At 42.0% G+C, this 23,947-nt stretch overlaps 1 protein-coding gene across 1 annotated transcript; it reads right to left on the reverse strand.

The window, feature by feature from the left end:
• Positions 1–8,259: 8,259 nt before the first annotated feature.
• Positions 8,260–23,900, reverse strand: LOC145341287 (extracellular calcium-sensing receptor-like). Its single transcript, XM_080186210.1, has 6 exons — positions 23,764–23,900; positions 16,917–17,208; positions 14,928–15,764; positions 14,405–14,632; positions 10,424–10,547; positions 8,260–9,161 (listed from the first exon to the last, which is right to left on the reverse strand). The coding sequence occupies exons 2-6, from the start codon at positions 17,172–17,174 to the stop codon at positions 8,260–8,262; spliced, it is 2,349 nt and encodes a 782-aa protein (XP_080042336.1). The 5' UTR covers positions 17,175–17,208; positions 23,764–23,900.
• Between the last annotated feature and the right edge of the window lie 47 nt (positions 23,901–23,947).

The following is a 23,947-nucleotide window of genomic DNA, read 5'->3' on the forward strand; positions in this document are numbered from 1 at the left end:
CCCTCATCCCAATTTATATCTCGTTTCATTGAAACAACGCATTTAAACAAGACCGTTAAGGGTGATCATTAAACCGCTTGAGATCTTTAGAACAGATCCAATAGAATTGGCGAAGAGTTCAGCGTGCCATCGGAACAACATTTCTACCGTCTCCTCTGAAGTTCCTCATGGCATCGCGATTGGCTACCTAACAGTGGTATTTCGGAGTGATAACACGTCATGGGTAAGCCGTGGGAATGTGTGTCATCAGATGATTTTATCATGATTCAGGAGCCGATATCTGGCTACAGTAATCTAACATACCTCTTCGCAACCCATGGACTGAATAGCAATTTAATGAAATATGACTCTAAGTAAAACTGTAAAGTAAAACAAAGCCGGATATTGTTACTGAATTGGCATCGGCATTGGAAACTGCAATGGACTGTGGCGGAGGCCTGTCATAATGACGAATACAACTTTAACAGCACAAATCCGTATTACACACGGTCTCGATATTTGAATAACAAAGTTTTAAGCTGCTAATCTTTTAAACTTTTCTCAATAGTTCAGAAATAAAATTGACATTGCCTTGTCAAATTAATTCTTGATCGATATCCGTCAATTTCTGACATTCATCCACTGACCCATCAGGACATTCATTCCACTTGATTTATGATTCTTTTTTAAATTGATATGCACTTAAGACATGAAAGTTGACACTGAAGACCGACCAGAAAATGACATAGTTTAAGAATACTCAATATTAAGTTTAAGCAAACAGCGAGCGCACTTTCCCGTTTCTTTGCTCCATTTATTATACCATCTCAGTTAGGACAAATATCTGTTGTTAAATTACTTCATAGTGTTCAGGTCACTTTTTTTTAAATAACAAAGCACGATAGTACTGTACACATAGTTGCATTTTTAAAGGCCACGAACCGAATTCAAATGTTAGGCATTCGTAAAGAGCAGAGTAGCCAAGTATTTAGGGTCGGTTGTGCCTGAGTTTTCCCGAAACCCTGCCTCGTGGGGAGGGATGGTAGGAGTTGTACCTTTGAATGGGCTGTTTCAAAGTTCATAAAACTTTAAAAAGCAGACAGTAGTGATATTTCCTTCACTGTAAGGAGGGAACTATGGCCGCAACGAGCGAAGCAGTGAATGTAACAATGCAAGTGATGAAACCCTGTCATGATGGAAGAAATACTTTCTTAGAAAAAATCAAAATACAAGTTTCAGCAGGATGCTGACAGAAAAACTGACCTTGAGCATGGCCACACACAAGTGGGGTAGTAACCACGCTGACGTTTTGATTACCTGCCTGGTGTCCATTGGCCAGAATAATTTCAATAGATGATGGACAGTGGATACGCTGCCAGCCCCCAAAGGGTATGTTTGCGGAGGAACTGCTAAGGGCTGCACTGCTGCTGCTGAGTTCCTATGGAGATCGCAGTGTACTACGGCCTTCTTCAGATGCACCGGAGAGAGAGGATAAAGGTCCGTAGAATTATAGTCCAACTACATGGAGATCAACATCCTTTGCATTGGCACGTGGTTAGCACTACAGCTTCACAGCGTCAGGGACCTGGGTTCGATCCCCCGCTGGGGCCACTGCGTAGAGTTTGCACGTTCTCCCCCTGTCTGTGAGGGTTTCATCCGGGTACTTCCGTTTCCTCCCACATTCTAAAAAACATGCTGGTTCGGTGCATTGACATGAATAGACGCCGGGCTCTGGAGACTAGGGGAACTTCACAGTAACTTCATTGCAATGGTAAGGTTAGCCTTATTTGTGACTGATAAATACACCATATGCACACCAGGATCAGTTTAAAGTTTATTTCCCAACTGTTGTATATATTTTCGTATATATTGTCGTATATATTTTCTGCTGAATTAGTTATGCATCATACCTAAATTTCTGTTTCTTAATAAACTTAATAAATAATCTGAAAATTATCTTTCACGAGTCGACTGCCTAATTAGGTTCCTGGGACAACCGAGCACCGAAACCTTGCACAAGGTTGAGAGGCCAGAATATTGTCTGTCTAACAAGAAGCAGATAGCAAAGATAGACTGAAAGGAAAAGAGGTGGTGTACTAGTGAATAAATGAGTCAGTGCTGTAATGACAAATGACATAAGCACGGAGATCAAGGTGTGGAATTAGTCTGGGTAGAAATCAGAAAATAACAAAGGAAAGAAGTACTTGGTAGGAGCAATTTAGAGATGTCCAAGCAGTAGTTCCGCAGTGGGGGACAGTATAAACCAGGAAATAATTGGGGGCTTGCAAGAAAGGAACGGCAATAATAATGAGTAATTTTAATATGCACATAGATTGGAAGAATCAAATTGACAAGGGTAATCTGGAGGCAGAGTTCATTGAGTGTATTAGAGATTGTTTCTTGTTCAATATGTTGTGGAACCAACCAGGAAGCAGGCCACTCTAGATTTGGTATTGTGTAATGAGGGGGGATTAATTGATGACCTCATAGTCAAGGATCCTCTAGAGAGTAGTGACCGTGGTATGATAGAATTCAAAATTCAGTTTGCGAGTGAGAAAGTGGAGTCTCACAGTAGCGTTCTGGAATTAAACAAAGGAAAATACATAGACATGAGTGCAGATTTGGCCCGAATAGTGTGGGCAGGAAGGCTAAAATATAGGACTGCGGATGAGCAGTTGGGGTTGTTTAAGAAGATATTCAAGTCCTCAAAACTAAAATATATCCCAGTGAGGTAGAAAGATGGTAACGGGTGTAAAAAAAAATCCATGGCTAAGTAAGGAGGCCATGGACAATATAAAGACAAAACCTAAGGTATACCATATTGCAAAGGCCAATGGCCAGCTGGAAGATTGGGAAACTTTCAAAGATAAACAACGAGGTACTAAAGAAGTAATACAAAGAGCTAAGGTAAAATACAAAGGAAAACTGGCACAAAATAACAAGAAGAATAGCAAAAGTTTCTATATGTATATAAAAGGGAAGAGAATCGCTAGGTTGAATGTTGGGCTCTTGGAAGATGAAACACTGAAATGGCAGAGATGCAAAATCAATACTTCGCGTCAGGTTTCATGGTGGAGGACACTAGTACAATTCCTATAGGAACGGGCAAGTGACAGCTAATAGAAAGGGTAGAACTTATAAACATCAATATTGATTGGGAGAAGGCAAACTATGGGATTGAAGGCGAATAGGGCCCCCAGGCCTGATGGCCTACATCCTATGGTATTAACAGGAGGGCCAGCAAAGAGAGCGGATCTTTTACTTATAATACTCCAATATTGAATGGATACAGGAAATGTTCTAATGGATTGGGAAAATGTCAATGTAATGACCTTATTCAGAAAGGGAGAGAGGTAGGCTGTGAAAAATTACAAACCAGTTAATTTAACATTTGCTGTTGGAAAAGTGTTAAAATCAATGATCAAGGCTGCAATGTCAGGACATCTGGAAAGTCTAAACACTATCCATCAGAGTCAGCATGGTTTTATGAAAGGCAAATCCTATTTGATTAATTTGCTCGAATTCTTTAAGGATGTAACAAGCAAAGTGGATAATGGGGATCCTGCAGATGTGGTATATCTGGACTTCCAGAAGTCATAAGAACATAAGAACATAAGGACATAAGAAATAGGAGCAGGAGTAGGCCATCTGGCCCTTCGAGCCTGCCCCGCCATTCAATAAGATCATGGCTGATCTGTCGTGGCTCAGTTCCACTTTCCCGCCCTCTCCCCATAACCCTTAATCCCCTCTCTTATCAAAAACCCATCAACCCGCTTCTTAAAAATATTTAGCGAGGCAGCCTCCACCACTTCAACGGGCAGAGAATTCCAGATATTCACCACCCTTTGAGTGAAGAAGTTCCTCCTCAACTCCGTTCTAAACCTCCCCCCCTTTATCTTGAGGCTGTGCCCCCTAGTCCTACTGTCTTTTTTGAGCGGGAAGAGTCTCTCCACCTCTATCCTATCCATCCCATTCATCATCTTATATGTCTCAATGAGATCTCCCCTCATTCTTCTAAACTCTAACGAGTACAAGCCTAGTTTATTCAGCCTCTCCTCATAGCTCAACCCCCTCAACTCCGGTATCATCCTAGTAAACCTCCTCTGCACTCCCTCCAAGGCCAAAATATCCTTGCGCAGGTGCGGCGCCCAAAACTGCACACAGTACTCCAGCTGCGGCCTCACCAATGCCCTATACAGCTGCAGCAAGACCTCCCTACTTTTATATTCAATCCCCCTTGCTATGAAGGCCAGCACCCCATTCGCCTTCCTGACCACCTGCTGCACCTGCAGGCTGGGTTTTTGCGACTCATGCACAAGGTAACTGCGCAAAAGGCTAATTCACAAGGTTGGATCATATGGGATGGTTTATGAGATTGGAAAGGTGTCTGGCTGATGGATGGAAGACAGAAAGTCGGGATGAAAAGTTTTTTTTTCTGGACAGCAAGAAGTAAATACTGGAGTGCCACAGGGCATCTGCTATTTACAACCTATATAATGATTAGATACAGGGACAGAAGGCTCTATAGCCTTATGGATGACACAAAAATAGGCGGGACAATAAGTTGCAGCGAGGAAATAAGAACCTTTCAAATGTATAGAGATAGGTTAGGAGAATGGGCCAAAATGTGGCAGATAGAGTTTATCATAGATAAGAGTGAGGTCATCTATTTTGGTCACAAAAATGGGAAGGCGACTTTTTATCTAAATGGGTTGAGACTTTGGAGTGCTCTGGTTTCGAGGGATCTGAGTGCCCTCGTTCATGAGTCATAGAAAACTAGCATGAATGTACAGCGATAATAAAGGAAGCAAATGGAATGTCGGCATTTGTAGCTGAAGGAGTAGGATATAAAGATATGGAAGTATTGTTGAAATATACAAGGCATTGGTGAGGCCGTACCATGAGTATTGTGAACAGTTTTGGTTCCCTTATTTGAGGAATGATATTGTGACATTGGAGGCAGTTCAGAGAAGGTTCACTACATTGATTCCAAAGATGAGGGGTTTGTCGTATGAAGAGAGATAGAACAGTTTAGGCCTATACTCTCTGGAATTTAAAACAATAAGAGGTGATCAAATTGAGGTTTACAAGATGATAAAAGATATGGATAAGGTAAATGTGAAGTGGATGCTTCCGCTGGTGGGGCATTCTAGGACGAGAGGTCATAGTCTGAGTATAGGGGGTAGCAAATTTAAAACAGAGTTGAACAGAAAGTACTTCTCCCAAAGGGTTGTGAATCTGTGGAATTCGCTACTCCAAAGTGCTGTGGATGCTGGGAGAATAAGCAAATTTGAGGAGGAGTTAGACAGATTTTTAATTGGTAATGGGTTGAGGGATTCTTGGGAGAATGCCAGAAAATGGGGATGAGGAGCATATCAGCCATGGTCTACTGGTGGAGCAGATTTGATGGGCCAAATGATCTAATTCTGCTCCGACATCTTATGAAATTACGAACTTAAGAAGTAGGCATAAATGGTTCTTTCCATGTTGACAAATGTAACTAGTGGTGTGACGCAGAGATCTGTAGTGAGACCTGAACTGTTTGCAATCTATATGAATGTCCTGGATCGAGGAAATGACAGGATGGTTGCCAAATTTGCTTTTGACACAAAAATGGATGGGATAGTAAATTATGAAAGGACAGAATGATCTAAGTATCCTCCCTGTCCATGTGATTTATGTTCGTATAATGCTGGAAAGTAAATGTTATTCTCCAGGAAGGCAATGCTGCCAACAGGCCAAGAAAGTATTCTGCTAACCACACAAATTCAAGTTTTGACATTATCTACTGGGGAGGTGGGTGATACAATGGTATTGTCACTGGACTGATTACCCAGAGTCCCAGGGCAATGCTCTGGGATCAAATTCCGCGATGTGGAGATACCGGTGTTGGGCGGTGGTAAACACAGTAAGAAGTCTCACAACACCAGGTTAAAGTCCAACAGGTATATTTGGTAGCACAAGCCACTAACCTTCGGAGCGCCGCCCTTTCATCAGGTAAGTGGGAGTTCTGTTCACAAACAAGGCATACAAAGACACAAACTCAATTTACAAAATAGTGGTTGGAATACAAGTCTTAGAATTACTCGCAATCCAACCATTATTTTGTAAATTGAGTTTGTGACTTTATGTGCCCTGTTTGCGAACAGAACTCTCACTTACCTGATGAAGGGGCGGCGGTCCAAAAGCTACCAAATAAACCTGATGGACTTTAATCGAGTGTTGTGAGACTTCTTGTTGAATTCCACTACAGCAGAGGAAAAAATCTGGAACTTAAAACAAATCTAATGATGACCATGAAGCCATTGTAATTTGTTGTAAAACAAACATATGATTCACTAATTACTCCCGCCTGGCCCACATGTGACAGCAGACCCACAGCAACGTGACACTCAAAGCCGTCAATTAAAGAACAATTAAGGATAGCTAATGGTTGCTAGTGCAGCCTGCACTACACAGATCCCATGATTGAATTAAAAAAAACTCTAGCCATATAGAAACAGGTGACGTGGCCTATCAAATCTGAAGCAGATTGTGTTTCTCCTATTCTATTTTGTTTCAGGGTATCACTGCAGGCCCAACCAACTTCTGCTGCTTCACCTTCCTCCCATCATAATGTTTGAGACGGGAATGTTCTTTGAAGAACATTCGAACATAGAACATTGCAGCACAGATGTGGCCTCACCAACGCCCTATACAATTGCAGCAAAGCATCCTTATCCCTATATACAAATCCTCTCACTACGAAGGCCAACTTATCATTTGCCTTCTCTAATGCCTGCTGCATCTGCGCACTTACTTTCAGCGACTGATGCACGAGGACTCCAAGATGCCCTTGTGTATCCACTCTCTCAATTTACACCCATTCAAGTAATAATCTGTCTTCCTATTATTGCTACCAAAGTGGATAACCTCACATTTATCCTCATTATACTGCAACTGCCATGCACATGCCCACACACTCAGCATGTCCAAATCGCGCCGAAGCATCTCTGCATCCTCCTCACAGTCTTGTACATTTTCCCTGTGTCTGCATGCGTTTCCTATGGGTGGTGCAGTTTCCTCCCATGGTCCAAAGATGAGCAGTTTAGGTGGATTATGCGGGGTTAAAAAGATACAGCTTGGGTAATGTTTTTCTGTCGGAGAGTTGGTGCAGGCTCAGTGAGTTAAACGGTCTCCTTTTGCAGGGTAGGGGCTCAATGACTGTAAGAACTGCAGCCTGGCCTTGAATGTTTCCAAAAGGAAATACATTAACTCATAGCTGGCCAGCCAAAATGCCAGGTCTCATATACTTTGTAGGAGATCTGGAATATATTGATCACTTCAGGTAGCTTCGCAGCTCCTGCTCTCACAAGGCCACAACTGAGGAGAAGACTTTCAACATGACGTTACTTATTAGTAGCATTTATTTAAACGTAGATTTCTAATGTACATGTACTTTTCAGATACATACAGTTTGGTAAATATTATAATGCATCACATTTCATCCACTCGTGGTTAAGAGTTTCAAAGTCGTTTCTCGTTTTGAATCAGGATAAATGTAATGATTGAATAGCCTGGCTGTTTCACTATTTCGACTGAAACCGTGTATTATTTTTCAGAGTAAAATACATTGAATACAGTTGGGAACATTAATGCAAAACACCTTGGATGCCGAAAGGAGCAAAACGATGAGAATATCATGATAAATAGGCTGGGTAGCTTTTTTAGGTTTCCGAATTGTTTTGCCCGTCAGAAAGATGCAACCCTTGGCCGAAAAATTGTGGGTTAAATAGGATGAGGGTAGAAGTGACATGATCGTGCCGAGGTTTGCGAAAATCTCCAAAGCCAGAATATTTCTACATAATTATCCCGCTCGCCTGTAGCACCCTAAGGCTTAAAATTAGTGTGATCTGGAAACACTTTACAAAACCTCGTCCACAATTTTCATTAGGTGGGTAGGATGCTATTGGCGACATTTATGCTTTTAAGTTAACTTCATTTGTCACAAGTAGGTGTACATTCACACTGCAGTGAAGTTACTGTGAAAATCCCCACAGTCCTGTTCGGGTACACTGAGGAAGAATTTAGCCGATTCACCTAACTGCACATCTTTGGACTTTGGGGTGAAGCTGGAGCACCCGGAGAAAACCCATGCAGCCGCGGGGAGAATGTGCAAACTCCACACACGTAGTGACCCAAGCTAGGAATCGAACGCGGGTCTTTGGCACTGTGAGGTAGCAATGCTAATCACTGTGCCATCTAGCCGACCCGCGGTGCCTGATTTAATTTATCCCATTTCTATCTGGTTTGACGGTTCGGGGTTTTCCGGGTGTTCTCTTCCGGTTTTAACAATATAATATAACATTTTGGAGCAAAGATACAGATCAACAACCCAAAGCTCGATGCTAAAATTGCGAATATTTCCACAGCCACTGTATATTTTCCAGGAGTGCTCACGTAAGCGGGGATGAAAGTTACCCAAACTGCAAAAAAGATGAGCATACTGAAAGTTATAAATTTAGCTTCATTGAACCTGTCCGGTAAAGCACGGGCCAAAAAAGCCAAAACAAAACACATGCAAGCTAAGATCCCGATGTAACCTAATACACAGGAGAAAGCAACTATGGAGCCAACATCACACTCGAGGATAATTTTAGAGCTTTGATACTTGGTGTTTTTAACTGGAACTGGGGGAGATGTCACCAACCAGATCACACAGATTATAATTTGAATCAATGTGCAGAGAAAGACAATTGATCGTTGTTGTTTGGGTCCAAACCATTTCATCACATTACTGGATGGTAGGGTTGCTTTAAATGCCATCAGGACCACTAGAGTTTTACTGAGAATACAGGAAATACACAGAACAAAGCTAATCCCAAACACAGTGTGACGCACCATACATGACCATGGCGATGGCTGTCCAATGAATGCAATGGAGCAGAGAAAGCAGAGTATTAATGAGATTAACAGAAGGAAACTCAATTCCGAATTGTTAGCCCTTACAATAGGAGTGTTTATGAAATAAAAGAAAACTGCTGCAACAGCTCCTGCGATACAAGCTCCAAACAGTGAAACCGCCGCCAGTGTTATTCCGATTTCGTCCTGAAAGGAGAGGTACTCATTTTCTCTTGGCACACATTCATTTTTTTCATAATTCGACCATTGTTCTGCTGAGCATCTCAAGCATTCAATAGAATCTGTAAAGGGACATAAAGAAATTTAAATACTTGAAAATTAGTTTCCTTTTTTGTATGATCTATATCGCTGGCTTTCAAATCAAGCTCGTTCAAAAGCTTACGGTATTTAACCAATCAATAATTATATACGCTGCTCAAAGTTCCATTCAATTTCCATGCTAAAGAAACATCAGAAAATTTGCACAACGATCACTCGATTGACTCCCGACAATTTTCTGCCCGATAAAGTGGAATTTTACTCACTGGCAAAACTTTTCTACGATGCACATGATAAAATTTCAACTTGCTGTGTGCTATTTCCATGATGTGTTTGTTACCATCTGTTGAAGCTACCAGAGTTACATGAAGCACAAGAGTGAATGTTTCTGTATTGGAATCCCCATCCCACTTCATGTCTATGTGTTACAAATCAATCATCCGGATTGTCTGGTAGACTTTAATTCCTGCACTTCATCTACCAGTGATCGATGAGCGTAGGTCTGATAGGCTGTGTCATCTAGCCTGTAGGCAATAAAGGGTGTTTGGGCACTGCTACGGCTACTGGAGTTTTCTGAGAATCTTATGGCAGGGAAATGGGAATTCAGCAGGAGTGGCTATTACGTTTTGCGATGGTGCCCAAAAGACTGCTGATCGTCCAATACAATAAATATTTTACATTTAGCTTTGGAAGGCTGCATGTATATCCAGACTGGTTTCAAATTGGCAAACTGGCGACACGATTTTCTCTCTTCGTCGCCAGTAAAAACGCAGTCAAAAACGAATCCTGATTTGAATATGTTAATGAGCTTCTACCTACTTATGGCGGAAGCCTTAGCGGACAAAACGCAGTAAAAGGTTACAATGACTACTAAAGCGGATATAGCAAGCAAAGGGCAATAAGACAAAACGCTTGATTTGCAACCTACTCTGGTCCACGCCACTTTAACTGACTTGAGTGATTAGGGCTCGCTGCTGCCATGAGACTTTTGAATGGACCTATCTAATATTAAGCTGATCTTTCTCTACACCCTAGCTATGACTGCGACACTACGTTCTGCAGTCTCTCCTTTCCTTCTATGAACGGAATGCTTTGTCGGTATAGCGCGCAAGAAATAATAGTGTTGACTGTACATTCTAACAATAATAAATCAATCCAATCAAGGCAGTAGAAGGGTTTTCATGCTCACAGAAGGAGAAATTAGCATAGCTGATGATACAGTCTTCATCTTTAATATAATGTGTTTAATACTGTGTTAAAATGTAAGTCGGTCAATATTGGATACCTGTTTCATTACTAATTTCCCCATCAGCACATGGCAAACAATCAAAGCAGCAAATTGGCTGGCCTTTCCGCGCTGCTTTCCTTGTACCTGTTGGACAGCTGAAACTGCAAACTGACAATGGTACCTGCGGAGACAAAGAAACTGTTTTTAACGCTGTTTTATTCCACGCAATCCCAATGTGTATGGTGGTTCAGAATGTGATTGTATCGTGAGCTATTCAGTGTTCTTAAAAACATTTCTGTCCACAGATTAAGGCCGCACGGTAGCACAGCGGTTAGCACTGCTGCTTCACAGCTCCAGGGACCTGGGTTCGATTCCCGGCTTGGGTCACTGTCTGTGTGGAGATTGCACATTTTCCTCGTGTCTGCGTGGGTTTCCTTCGGTTGCCCCGGTTTCCTCCCACGGTCCAAAGATGTGCGGGTTAGGTTGATTGGCTTGCTAAAAAAATTGCCCTTAGGGTCCTGAGAGGTGTAGGTTCGAGGGGTTAGTGGGTAAATATGTAGGGATATGGGGGTAGGGCCTGGGTGGAATTGTGTTCGGTGCAGACTCGATGGGCGGAATGGCCTCTTTCTGTACTGTTGTGTTTCTATGAGATTAGCGTTTTCATTCCACTTCGCGAAATTTTTTTTGTAACAACTTCCGCTTTTCTGGACTTGGATTGGATGCTTTTAAAAGGCAACCATATTGGAGTTTGCACGTTCTCACCGTCCCTGCGTGTGTTTCATCCGGTACTCCGGTTTGCTTCCAAAGTTCAGCAATGTGCAGTGTAAGTGGTTTGGCCATGCTAAATGCGCGGCGTAACGGGGATAGGGCGGGAAAGCCTGGGTAAGATGCTCTTTCGAAAAGTGGGTGGGTGCAGAATCAATTGGCCGAATGGCTTCTGTATGGGTTCTGTGAAAGTTCCTAAATCATCAAGTCGAACTAGCTGCAGTCCAAAATATTGCCATATTTCATCAAATCTCTGCACTGCAGAAGGAGACGCGTCGAGACTGCAGCGACTCTCCGACAGAGCACCTTACCCAGGCTCTATCCATGTAATCCCACGTATTTATCCCGCTGAACCCTCTAACCTCCACATATTGGGTCACGGAGGGCCAATTTAGCATGACTCTATCCACATAAACTAACTATGACCACTGCTTTCTAGGATCTATCTTAATTAAATAGAGTTGCGTGCCCATGGGTAATATTTCAAACTTTACAGCTGACAGTAAACGTGAAAGGATTGTGATTGGTGAGAAGAATAGTGATTGACACCAAGAGGACACAGACAAGCTAACTCGGTGGGCCGACGGGCGCCAAATGAAAATTAACACAGGGAAATGTGTAGTAATATATTTTGGTGGGAAGTACGAGGGAAAACATTTAAATTAATATAAACAATTCTAAAGAGGATGAAAGAGCAGATGGATCTGGTTTCATATGTGTTGACAACGTAGTTTGAGAGCACCGCGAACGAAAAAATATGGGAACCTGCGCTTTATAAATAAAGGCAAACAGTGCAGAAACAAGGAAGTGAATGTTTACAAACCACATCATACGTCTCAACTAGGAAACTATGCCCCATCCTGAGCATTTCGGAAAGATGGGAGGCATTAGGTAGGGTACAGGAAAGATTTACAGGAATGATTTTAGGTAAGAGTGACTACAGTTATGTCGGTAGATTGGTGAAGCTGGCAGTGGCGATTTTTGAAGAAGGCAAGTCCGCAAACCAATCTGATAGGAAATGCTTGGACAGAGTAGATGTGTTAAAATGCCCCCACTGATGGACAGATGAAGAACTAGAGAACACCTATTTAGCGCAGTTTGCAGAAGAACCGGAAGAGATTTGAGAAATCCAACCACACATCACGAATGTAGATAAGTTAGAATTTTTCAACATTAGCACTGGATATTGGCAATAACTTTTTCATCTCCTCAAACTGAGTAACAGTCAAACATTAAAAATTAAGCACAGGGTTTGGTATTATAGGAAAAACGAATGGCAGTCCAGGAAATAATGGTAAGCTACTATTGTTTTAAAACGTGATATTGAGTTCATTATAATGAACAGAATGAACTTTGGCTCCTGCTCAAATGTTCCGCCTTCCAAATTGTTGGCTCTGGGAAGTTTTCTGGTCCAACACCAAAGCTTTGAAGGAAGCTGCAACTCAGAACCCCGCAGTTAAAAGAAATGCCTTCAAAAACCAATTTCAACAATATAACTTAAATAGTTCGCTGTTTCATATAGAAACTTGTTGAGGGTGTCAGTTATATCCTATGGAATATTTAACAGTATGGGATGGCATGTTCATTATGTTTGTGTTAAGTGTGAATCTGAAGATTTAGAGGGCTCTACGCAAATTTGTTACTACCTTCGGGCCATCTTAATTTGTTTTATTCCCAATGCCAATAGCTGCTGTAGTAATCGGCAACTACAAAATCACGATTGCAGAGGATACGAGCTTTCATCTATGAACTTTGATTTATGGGGAATCGAATACTAAATGCCAAGAATCTTTGGTTTGCCAGCTGCTTTTCTAGTCTCGTTTAACGCAGTTCTATTGCTACTACAAGACACTGTAGACCATCATCTCAATTTCGGTGACGTGGCCACACAAACTAGCGTAAAACAGCGTAAATGTAATTAATATTGTCTCTGCTTCTATTCTCATGTTCGGTAAAACATCCGGGTATTTCATCCTTTCTTGAAAACCCAGAATTGATTACCAAGGCACTTCTAAGATCACTTCGAGAAAGAAAGTGCTTCCTCAAACTGTATTTAATTTTTCAAAAATGCCGAAATGGTAGAAGGCAGGACGGGTGAAGGGATTGAATATGGGAAATGAATGGCGGAGTGGGATAACTTGCACAACACATTGATTTCACCACGGTGAGCTGGGGGGGGAGGAGAGGCGGAGAGAGGTGGAGGGGGACGGAAAGATTAAATTCGTGTAAGTGAACTTTAGACAGAACGGGAGATATTTGGGAGCTATATTGCCAGTGCAATCTTGATAAACCAAACGGACAGAAGTGCAAGACGAATAGGAATTGGGAGGCAAGGTGAAGGAGGAATCAGCAATGAGCAGCACATTCTTCCAGTTTCTTCTTCACCACCTCAAGGCACATTTTCGGATTTGCTCGAGTTAATTGGTCATTAGAATGCGCTGAGAGGTACGTTTTTTGGAAGAAAAAAACAGGCTGTCATTGAGACATGTTTCGATGCAGTAAATGCCATTTAGGTGATCAGTTTACCACTGGACTTAAAAATGCATGAGCTCTTTGAAACCACTGCAGACTGGACATGACGCTGGGGTACACTTAATAGATGAAAATGAAATCCCAGAATGGAGCAACTTGAAGCGAAAACTGTCTTGGCGATGGACAATGTAACAGTTAACTCCAGATTCCAGAATTTTAGGAAAAACCAACATTAAGAACAGGACAGGGCCGCGCAAGGTGACAGGAAATTCCTCTCCTTGCGCTGAGGCAAACAGTAGCAAGTTTTCAAGAGAATCTATGCTGGAGTTAAATAGATTAAATGGACTGCCCCTGAAACATTCCGCAGGGTGTTGCTAGGAAGAACCAGGCACAAATGATAGCCTGTATTGCAGTTAATGGAAAATCAGGCGCTTTGGCGGGCACATTGGTGAAATAGCGATAATTATACGGTGAAAACCATATGTAAATAATTTAAGGGCTTACTATGTTCGGTATTCTTCTGAAAAGACTGAATTCTAATAGTGCAAGGAATAAAAAAGTCACGTCGACGCAAACGCTTTGTATTTTGAAGGTTGGAGACGAGGTGCAATGCTGACGTAGATTATAACATGCTGGTCGCTTCTTGTTGATACAACTGTCTGCAACACCAAATCCCTCCGTTTTCAATACAGATGCTACAAAAAAATGTCTTTTTATTTGCTCGGGAACTGAAATCAAACATGGTCTGCAGAGACAAAAAAATGTAGCAAATTCACGCTTAAAGCTTGAAAAGAGACTTGCCGAGTTTTGGCCTCCATGCCAGAAGATGGCGCTTTCATCCAACATGAGACTTTGCCCTTCTGGTCGTGCTGCATCATACAAGCCAACCTTCACAAAATCAACTGTGCCATCAGCGCGCCTCTGCCAGTTGATCAGGTCATATGAGGCGATCGGATCTCCGTTACTATCAAAGCTTATTTCTTCACCAAATTTGTTCGTAAACTTGACTTCTTTCAGATAGTGTAAAAGCTTAACAAAGACAAAACGTGAAACCTTTGTGAATTTTACAATTATTTTTAATAATTAGACGAATGAATGTGAAAGGTCGAAATCGTAAAAGAACAACACAATCTTAACTGTGTACCAGAGGAAATAGTCAGTAACCATTACCCATAAAGTCGGGGACTGGCAGAATGAACCACAAATTATTATTTGAATTTCTACTTCACAGCTAGAGGCTCTGTCAGATTTGTCAATAATTTGTTGTGATGAATTATTTTTGCTGCATCCCATTTTATTAGAGAAGGAAGAAAATGTATCTTACCTGCCAAGGTACGATGTTTGATTTTTGACCACATGTTTTGTTGATAAATGGGCCTTTCCCATTTTCACACGATTGTAAATTATGAAGGGCGTGTGCTACAGCATATACTGCTTTATAAACGTTGTAGGAAACCCTGAGCTGCGACACATCGGTGTATATGTTCTTACTTGAGTTCAAACTCTCTGAACCTGTACATGGCTTGTTGGGAAATAGCCATTTTTTTCGCCCTGTTCTTTTGCCTCGTGAGTTTATCTTGCAATCAAAAACCTCTTGCCAGAATTCCTCCACAAACGGGTTATCTGGTGATGTGGAAGGATGAAGTTTGACTAAAAACTCTCTGAGTCCAGGAATTTCTGCTTTCCTGATTCCAAAGCCAATTGTTCCAGTCAAAATTTCCTGGCTTTCCTCTGTCCAAATCAGAGATGAGGTGACCCAGGCTTCACTTGCTATCAGCTGGATGTCGGTAATGTTTCTTAGTCTGAGTTCTTTAATCAAAGCAAACGTGTCGCTCTCTCCACAAAACAATATGATCACTTTTGCCGATGATTTTGTGATTGTATCTACAATCTGTGACATTCTGACATTGGCACGACCGGCAGGGATAAATTCGATGTAGGCGATGCAGACATTAGAATTCCAGATTTCCTCAGCGAACGATTGAATACCAAACCGGCCATAGTCGCTATCAACAGCAACGACACCAACCCAACTCCATTTGAAATATTTTACAAGGCTCAGCAGAGCTTTGATTTGGACGGCGTCACTTGGAACTGTTCGGAGAAAAGTTGGGAACTCATTCTTGTTGCTTAGACAAGCACAGGAGGCAAAATAACTGACCTGTAACGTGAGTAGATGTGAATTAACACTGACATGAAGTAAGGAAGCATGTTATTATATAGTTCAAATTCACGAACGGAAGGAGTTTGAAAAAAACAGGGCCACGAAAATCCAACCATTGAAAGATGAATTGATTGTCTTTAAGTAAATGTCTTAAAGTCTTAACAAATGGATAGCAGATATCACAAAATCATGGAAACGCAAAACAGTTACAGCCAAAAGGAGGCCATTCGACGCATCGCCTTCCTGTCTAATCTCTTCAAGAGTGACTCGGTTAATCCTACACCCCGCAGCTTGCCCTTGAACCCAAATTTAGCTTTCTGTATTAAGTTTATTATCAAATTCCTTTTTAAAAGACAGGATTAAATATTCCTTCTCCACACCCGTAGGCAGTACATTCCAAATCCTAATCAAGCAGTCCGCGATATAAAACGAGATTTATTTTCTCATGTAACCTGATTCTAGGAACTTAGTCGGGAACAATCGTGGAGGAAGTGGCATCTCAAGGGTCGATTACAGCTGTAACACTCTAAAAGGGAAGGGTATGTGCGTAGAATTTATGATTCTTAAAATGGAATCGCGGGCGAAATTTAAAGAGTACGGGAATCCAGGCAATAGTAAATGAAAATCGTGATAGTAGTCATGTGCTATGCATTGGTTAAGCTATATTGCGTTTGAATTTGATATTTCAATGTGGGGAGGACCTACGAGGTTTGCAAAGCTAAAATAAGAAAGAAAATACTACGAAATATGCAAAGTTAAAAGAGGATGTCACAGAGGTTTTATAACTAAGAAAGTGATTCAGGCCAGAGGGCAAATAGTCAAAAATCGATTCGATAATAAGTTGGAGAATGAATAGGCCATTACTCCCCTCGAACACACCCTTCACTTTAATGTTAGAACAAAGTGACCCAGAAAATTACCATGAGGCAAAATGTACCGATGTTAAAGGTTTTTGTTTCCTTCAGCTTTGTTAGAGGAAGACATATTCCATCAACTGACTATTGCCGAAGAATCAACAATTAGCTAATAATTTGCTATAACTAGACATGGGGATAGTGCAGGAAATTGGATTCGGGCACATAGAACAATGAGCAGTTAAAGAACCGACATCAGCAAAGTTCCATTATGCTGAAACGTCCTGATTCTTACCAAGGGAATTCCAAAAAGTCCCAAAATTCTTGACACGGCGGCAGATCGTGAAGATCCCGCATCACCTATTATAAGGGGCACCGAAGAGAAACCATGACAGGTGTCACGCAAATGAGCATTTTCATTGCCATTCAATATCTGAAAAGTTCCTTTAAGGGCTTCGGAGGGTACGTCACAACTGTCCATAATCATGTAACCTAACGTTGTGTTCGGAAGGAGAAATGGATCTCTGTTTATTTCCTCAATTGTGAAAATCATTGTTTGGACCCAACGCAATGCACGAAGGTTGAACCTAGAACACAAACATAATTAGCTCTACGTTGATGTATCCACCAACATTGCTATTTTTGGCTTTTTCACGAAACATGCATTTCTGATCCAAGTCATAACTACAGTAGGTCTGAGTAATATATTGCAAATAATCACAAATGATCACTCTCAAGAGAGAGTAAAGAGATTTACTAGAATGGTATCAGGATTGTGGATTTTTAGACTTTCTAGTCTCAAGTAGACTTGCATTAACACTGCAATGAAGTTACTGCGAAATAGGAAAGATTAGGGAAATTTGGTTCATTCTTCTTGGAGCAAAGAAGGTTAAGTGGTGACCTTACTGAGGCGTTCAAAACTATGATCAATTTTGACAAGATAAAGAAGGATATTCTGTTTCCACCAGTTGGTATGTCAGTGACTTGGGGTCAGCGAGACAGCATGCAGTGAGAAGAGAAAAAACTGCTTCCTTCATGGAGTTGTTGGAATTTGTAATGTGCTACTTGGGAGAATGATAAGAACATGATGGAGGCGGAGTCCACAGGAGGTTTCAAAAGAGAGAATGATACATTCTTGAAACTGATTAACTTAAAGGGCAACAGAAAGAGGGTTGAAGGATGGGACTCGCTGGGTAGAACTTTCGGGAGCCGGAACAAGTATGATGGGCAGAAAGGCCTGTTTGTGTACTGTAAATTCTATTCTACTATATCCCAGAGAGGGGTGAGATATTTTAATGTTAATTGATCTTTTCCATTTTGATACTTCCAGCAAAGCTCTGAACAAAGTCCTGTTGTCATTATGCGAGAGTTAATATTAATTCGTTCAATTACAAGTCCACGTTTCAAGAATCTGCCATTTGATTATCACATTGACTTTAACGTCTAGAGTTGAGATTATATAAAAACGCAACCGAAAATCCTGTGTGAGATGAGCAGTGGAACAAAATTATTTACTATATTTGGAAACAAAAATTGTGCATCAAGGAAAATCATGGCGCATATTGCGTCAATCCACATGAGTTTGCCTCCAATATCCGATTAATATCGCTTTGCTCAATGAATAAGTTGCGCATGAAAACATTCCAGAATGGGAGAGACGGAATCAAAGTCGTTCCATTATCTACTCAGCCGTCCAATATAAACAGATACAAATATTTACCGCAAGTATCGTTGGATAGTTGTTGGAAGGTAACCTGTGCCACTTCAACCTATTTGAGATCACTTACAGCGGAGTCAGTTGAAGCACCTGGCTGAGATACACCAGTGAATACATGCGGTTTACTTAATCAAACCATTAGAGGCGGCATTTCAACCTCCGCTACAGGTGTAAAACGGGAGATATCAGATTGGCCATCAAAGTGTATTTCTCCTCGCCATTTTCTTTGAGCCGAGAAAGTGGAGTTTTATTCAATCGTTTTATTACTGAATTGAAGAACGGGATCGAGGGGACTTATGGCCTATTCGCTCTTTCTTCTCTTTTAAGCAATTATTCGATCGTGAAAGACGACTAATCAGATGTCTCCCGTTTTATACCCTGTTTAAGTTAAACATTTTGACGCAGAACCGACGAAACTTTACGTTTGCAGTATTGTAGGTTGTGTTTATAAATTGTCACACAAAGTAAAACCGTCTTTTAAAACATTGATCCTGCGGGTCAACCTCGGTGTGGAAGTACAGCGACCTGTAGAAAAAAGCTGCGCACTCTGGATAGCAGAAAGGGACGTTCAATCTCATTTTATCAGTCATACAGTCCCACCTAAGTTTGTCCCATAATATCATCGGACCAGTAATCCAGGTACATCGACTCATCGTCCGATGAATGAGTTGATCTGTCGCCATGGCAGTTCCTGTATTTTTATCCACTTTAGACAACACGATAGTATCGGTAAATATGACAAGAACTGTTGGAATATCTTAAAAACCGAGTTGGTTCGCAAATACCCGTGAAGCAGTGCAATCAGAATTCCAAACCTGAGTTTGCTTGTGCACAACTCTATCCCACAACAAAGTGGCCAGCAAAACCCTCCGTGGTACCAGAAACCTGCAGTCGATCAAGAAGCAGAGCGATCATTTCACTTAGGTGACAGACGGAGATAGATGATGCATGCTGACCTTAACAGCACGCCAAAATCTTGAAAATTAACGGATTGTAACTCAATGCCGCTCGTTAGCTTAATGTAATAGAAACATTGAATGGAATTGACATAATACTTGATGCATTGTTAACACTGCTTTCTCACATTGTTAAGCGTTAGAACCGGTGCATCTTTGTCAGTATCAAAATGTTGTTTCTACGGTGGGGTTTCTGTATGTACAACAAATACCTTGAATTTTCTCTGATTCATAACACATAATGCTAACAAATTCAGTAAAACCAGTAATTATTAATATTGTCATGTTGAATGAATAAAGGGCTGATATATTTAAATACACTCAATCAGAAGGTCCATGGAACCATGGAACCCCTAAAGTGTAGAAGAAGGGGGTCGTTCAGCCCACCGAGTCCGCACAGAATCACCGAAAGAGCATCCCAAAGTGCAAAACCTCTGAGAACAGTGTTCATCTACACTTGTAGAGGCAATGATTCATCGAAGATAGTCAGCATGGCTTTGTCAGGAGAAATGGTTTCCAATAAATTTGATTCAATTTTTCGAGAAGGTAACTCAGTGTTTAGATGAGGCCAGTGCAGTTGTTGTAGACTACTTAGACTTCAGTACGTTTGAGAAGGTCCCACATGGGAGACTAATCAAGAAGGATAACGTGACAAATTGGATCCAAAATTTCCTTAATGTAGAAGGCAGAGGATGTCAATCGATGTAATGTCTGACAGTGTGTGTCCAGTGGTGTACTGCAAGGATCGCTGATGCCGCCCGCCCCCCCCCCCCCCCCCCAGCCCCCGGTGTTAGAAATGTACATTAATGATCTAGAGGTGAATGTGGGAGTTATGATGTGTAACGTCGCAGATAACACGAAAATTGATGGTGTGAAAAATAGCAAAGGGGCAAAGCCTTAGATAACAGGCGATATAGGTGGACTGCTCAGTTGGGCATTATGGTGGCAAATGGAATTAAACCCAGAAAAGTGTGGGTGATGCATTTTGGGAGGAAGAAAAAGGCAAGGGAATATACAGTGATCGTTAGGATGCTAGGCAGTCCAGCAGGACAGATAGATAAAGTGGTGAAGAAAGCATACAGTGTACTTGTCTTCATTAGCCGAGGCACAGAATGTAGGAACAGACAGGTTATGACGGAGCTGAATAAAACGCTCGTTCGGCCACAGCTAAATGAATGTATAATTCTTGTCGCCACACGATAGTAAGCATGTGATTGCATTAGAGAAGGTGCAGGGGTAATTCTCCAGGATGTTGCTGTGTCAGAGCGTTCCCGCTCGGGAGAGGGGCCAGATGGCTGGGGCTGTTTTCCTCAGAGCAAAGAAAACTGAGGAAGGCTAATATGAGATGTACACACAACCATGAGGAAATATAGATAGCGCAGACAGGAAGGTTGTTGCCCCTCTGTAGAGGAGTCAATAACCAGAGGACAGATTTAGGGTAAGGGGCAGGATATTTACAGCGGATTTGAGGACAGAATTCTTCATAAAGAGGGTGGTGGGAATACGGAATTCACTGCCTGAAAGTGTGGTAGAGGCAGGTAGCAGCACACAAGGCAGCGGATTAAGTGTTGGAAAATTGTATAACTGCTTGATAGTCGACAGACATTTCTGTAAAATTGTATGACTCGAATTTTGTTTGCAAATATTAACTTTTTATTCTTAATGTTATAGTATTGTTACTCCCACTCAGCAGTCATAGGATGACAATATAGCTGATGAACACAGCATGGTTATTAATTGCAGACAAACATTTTATGCATTCGAAAGAGCACAATTTGTAATATTACTTATTGTAATTCAGAGTTGTTGCACACTTTCAGCTTCACACACAGACGTGTTACTCACTATCAGCCACTTTTAATTAAGGGCATAACACACGACCCGCCGAATCAGAATGTTGCTGATTCCAGCTCTACCTGAGCATAAAATCATGTTTGAAACTTGCAATGTATCAACGAAATTGAGGTCAAATGGATGCGGAGGAAACTTGCCATTAACTGGCGTCATACTAGCATAACGGAATATGGTTGAGGCTGTTTGTTGTCATCACCACAATCTGGAGGTATGGTTGGTGGAGTTCCTCAGAATAGAAACCTATCCCAAACATCATCAATGATATTCACTTCCTCATTAGGTCAGAAATTTGATATTCACTAATAATTTTAGAGTATTCTGCACTATTCGTAATTCCTTAGGTACTGAAGCAGTCCGTACGTGTCCATATGTATCACAGCATGGATCACATTCAGGCCTAGACAGTAGCATTCACACCACACAAGTGATAGGTGGTGTCTCATTACAACAAGAGAAAATCTAACCATCTCCCGTGATGTAAGACTATCTATAGAATTTATGTGTTATAAGCCCAGGTCAGAGGTTGGGAATTGTGCAGTGAGTAACTCACCTCCTGACTCACCAGAGCCTGTCCACTATCGACAAAGCACAAGCTGCACTGTGATCGAATAAGCTCCACTTGCCTGGATGAGTGCAGCTCCAGAAACGTTCAAAGAGCACGTCAAAGAACAAAGAGCAAAGAAAGTTACACCACAGAAACAGGCCCTTTGGCCCTCAAAGCCTGCACCGACCATGCTGTTCGACCGAACTGAAGCACCCTACTATTCCGGGGACCATATCCCTCCATTCCCATCCTATTCATGTATTTCTCCAGATGCCGCTTAAAAGTCACTACCGTATCTGCTTCCACTACCTGCCCCGGCAACGAGTTCCAGGCATCCACCACCGTCTGTGTAAAAAAAATTGCCTCTTACATCTCTTTAAACATTGCCCCTCGCAATTCAAACCTATGGTCCCTAGTAATTGATCTTCCACCCTGGGAAAAAGCTTCTGATTATCTTCTTTGCCCGTGTCCTTCATAATCTTGTAGACTTCTAACAGGTCACCCCTCAACCTTTGTCGTTCCAGTAAGAACAAACCAAGTTTCTCCAACCACTCCTCATAGCCAATCCCATCCATACCAGGCAACATTCTGGTAAAGCTTTACTTTACCCCCTCCAAGCCTCCACATCCTTTTAGTGGTGTGGCGAGCAGAATTGAACACTATATTCGAAGTGTGGCCTAACTAAGGTTCTATAAAGCTGCGACATGACTTGCCAATTTTTAAACTCAATGCCCGGCTGATGAAGGCAGCATGCCATATGCCTTCTTGACTACCTTGTCCACCTGTGTTGCCACTTTCAGTGACCTGTGTATTGATGATTGATGAGGGTAGGACAGTGGATGTTGTCTACATGGACTTCAGTAAGTCCCTGACAAGGTCCCTCATGGCACACTGGTGCAGAAGGTGAAGTCGCATAGGATCAGAGGCAAGTTAGCAAGGTGAATAAAGAACTGGCTCTGTCATCGAAGACAGAGGGTAGCAGTAGGAGGGTGCGTTTCTGAATGGAGGGCTGTGACGAGTGACAATCCTCAGCGGATCAGTTCTTGGGCCATTGCTGTTCGGAATATATAAAAATGATTTAGAGGAAAATATAACTGGTTTGATTAGTAAGTTTGCAGATGATGCAAAGATTGGTTGATTTGTGGATAGCGCTGAGAACCATCAGAAGATGCAACAGGATATAAATTGGCTGGAGGCTTGAGCAGAGAGATGGGAGGTGGAGTTTAAACCGGACCAATGTGAGATAATGCATTTTGGAAGGTCTAATGCAGTTAGGAAATATACAGTAAATGGCAGACAACTTCCAGGACAAAGCAACCTACTAGATTGGTGCCCTTTCTACAACTAACGATTCCACCTCCGCCCCCCCGCCCCCACCAACCCACCCCCTCCCCCCGCCAACTGACGTACAGTGGCCTCAGTCTGCACTATTTACAAGACGCATTGCAGAAATTCACAAAAGTTCCTTAGGCAGCCCCTCGAAACACACGACCACAAACATCTGGATTCAAATGAGGCCATCCATGACCAAGCAACCTACTTGAATTCACAGTTTCCACGAGTGTGCACCATCTGCAAGATGCACTGCGGCGATTATTAACTCTCCTTCGACAGTATCGTCCCAACTCGCGATGGAAAGACAAAGGGGAGCAGATACACGAGCGCCTGCAAGCTCCTGTCCAATCCACACAATATCCGGATTTGGAACTATATCGTTGCTGAACTGTTGCTGGGCCAAACCCGAACTTTGGGCGTATCTACGCCAGATGGATTGCAGCGGTTTAAAAACAGCTGACCACCATCTTTGTATGGGCAATGAAGGATGGGCAATAAATGCTGGCCGAGCCAGCGGTGCCCGCATCCCATGAAAGAGCTTGAAGAAAAGGAAAACGGATCATCCGATCGTTTCCACGTTTCTCTTTGTTGGAGCTTGCTTCGCTCCGCCCAAATGCAGCGGTTGGTGCAGCCCAACAGCGAGGATGCAAAAGCTGTCTGGAACGTTCAGTTTTACTTTGTTTCATACAGAAAGTTCTCACTGAAACAGGGCAGCAAAAAATGGATTAATACTCACTCCCGGCATTGCACCTCCTCTGGTTTGGACTGTAATGAATTATTCAAGGGAATTGTTCTGAAATGGACGATGAATAACCCACCCAGAATAACGTCCCCATCCTGTGTCAATCCGCGAGTGGTAAACTTGTCTTGAGGTCTACAGAACGGTTCAGCAACAGAAAGACTTTGCCTAAGTAGTATTA

Source organism: Carcharhinus amblyrhynchos, chromosome 3 (genome assembly GCF_965287045.1).
Source record: "Carcharhinus amblyrhynchos chromosome 3, sCarAmb.v2.hapA, whole genome shotgun sequence".
NCBI classification, from domain to species: Eukaryota; Metazoa; Chordata; class Chondrichthyes; order Carcharhiniformes; family Carcharhinidae; genus Carcharhinus; species Carcharhinus amblyrhynchos.

Coding starts and splice junctions, on each gene's coding strand:
- LOC145341287 (XM_080186210.1), bottom strand. CDS start 17,174: ATGATTTTCACAATTGAGGAAATAAACAGAGATCCATTTCTCCTTCCG. Junction 15,765..16,916: donor GACTTTTTGGAATTCCCTTG/GTAAGAATCAGG, acceptor CTCACGTTACAG/GTCAGTTATTTTGCCTCCTG. Junction 14,633..14,927: donor CAAACATCGTACCTTGGCAG/GTAAGATACATT, acceptor GTCTTTGTTAAG/CTTTTACACTATCTGAAAGA.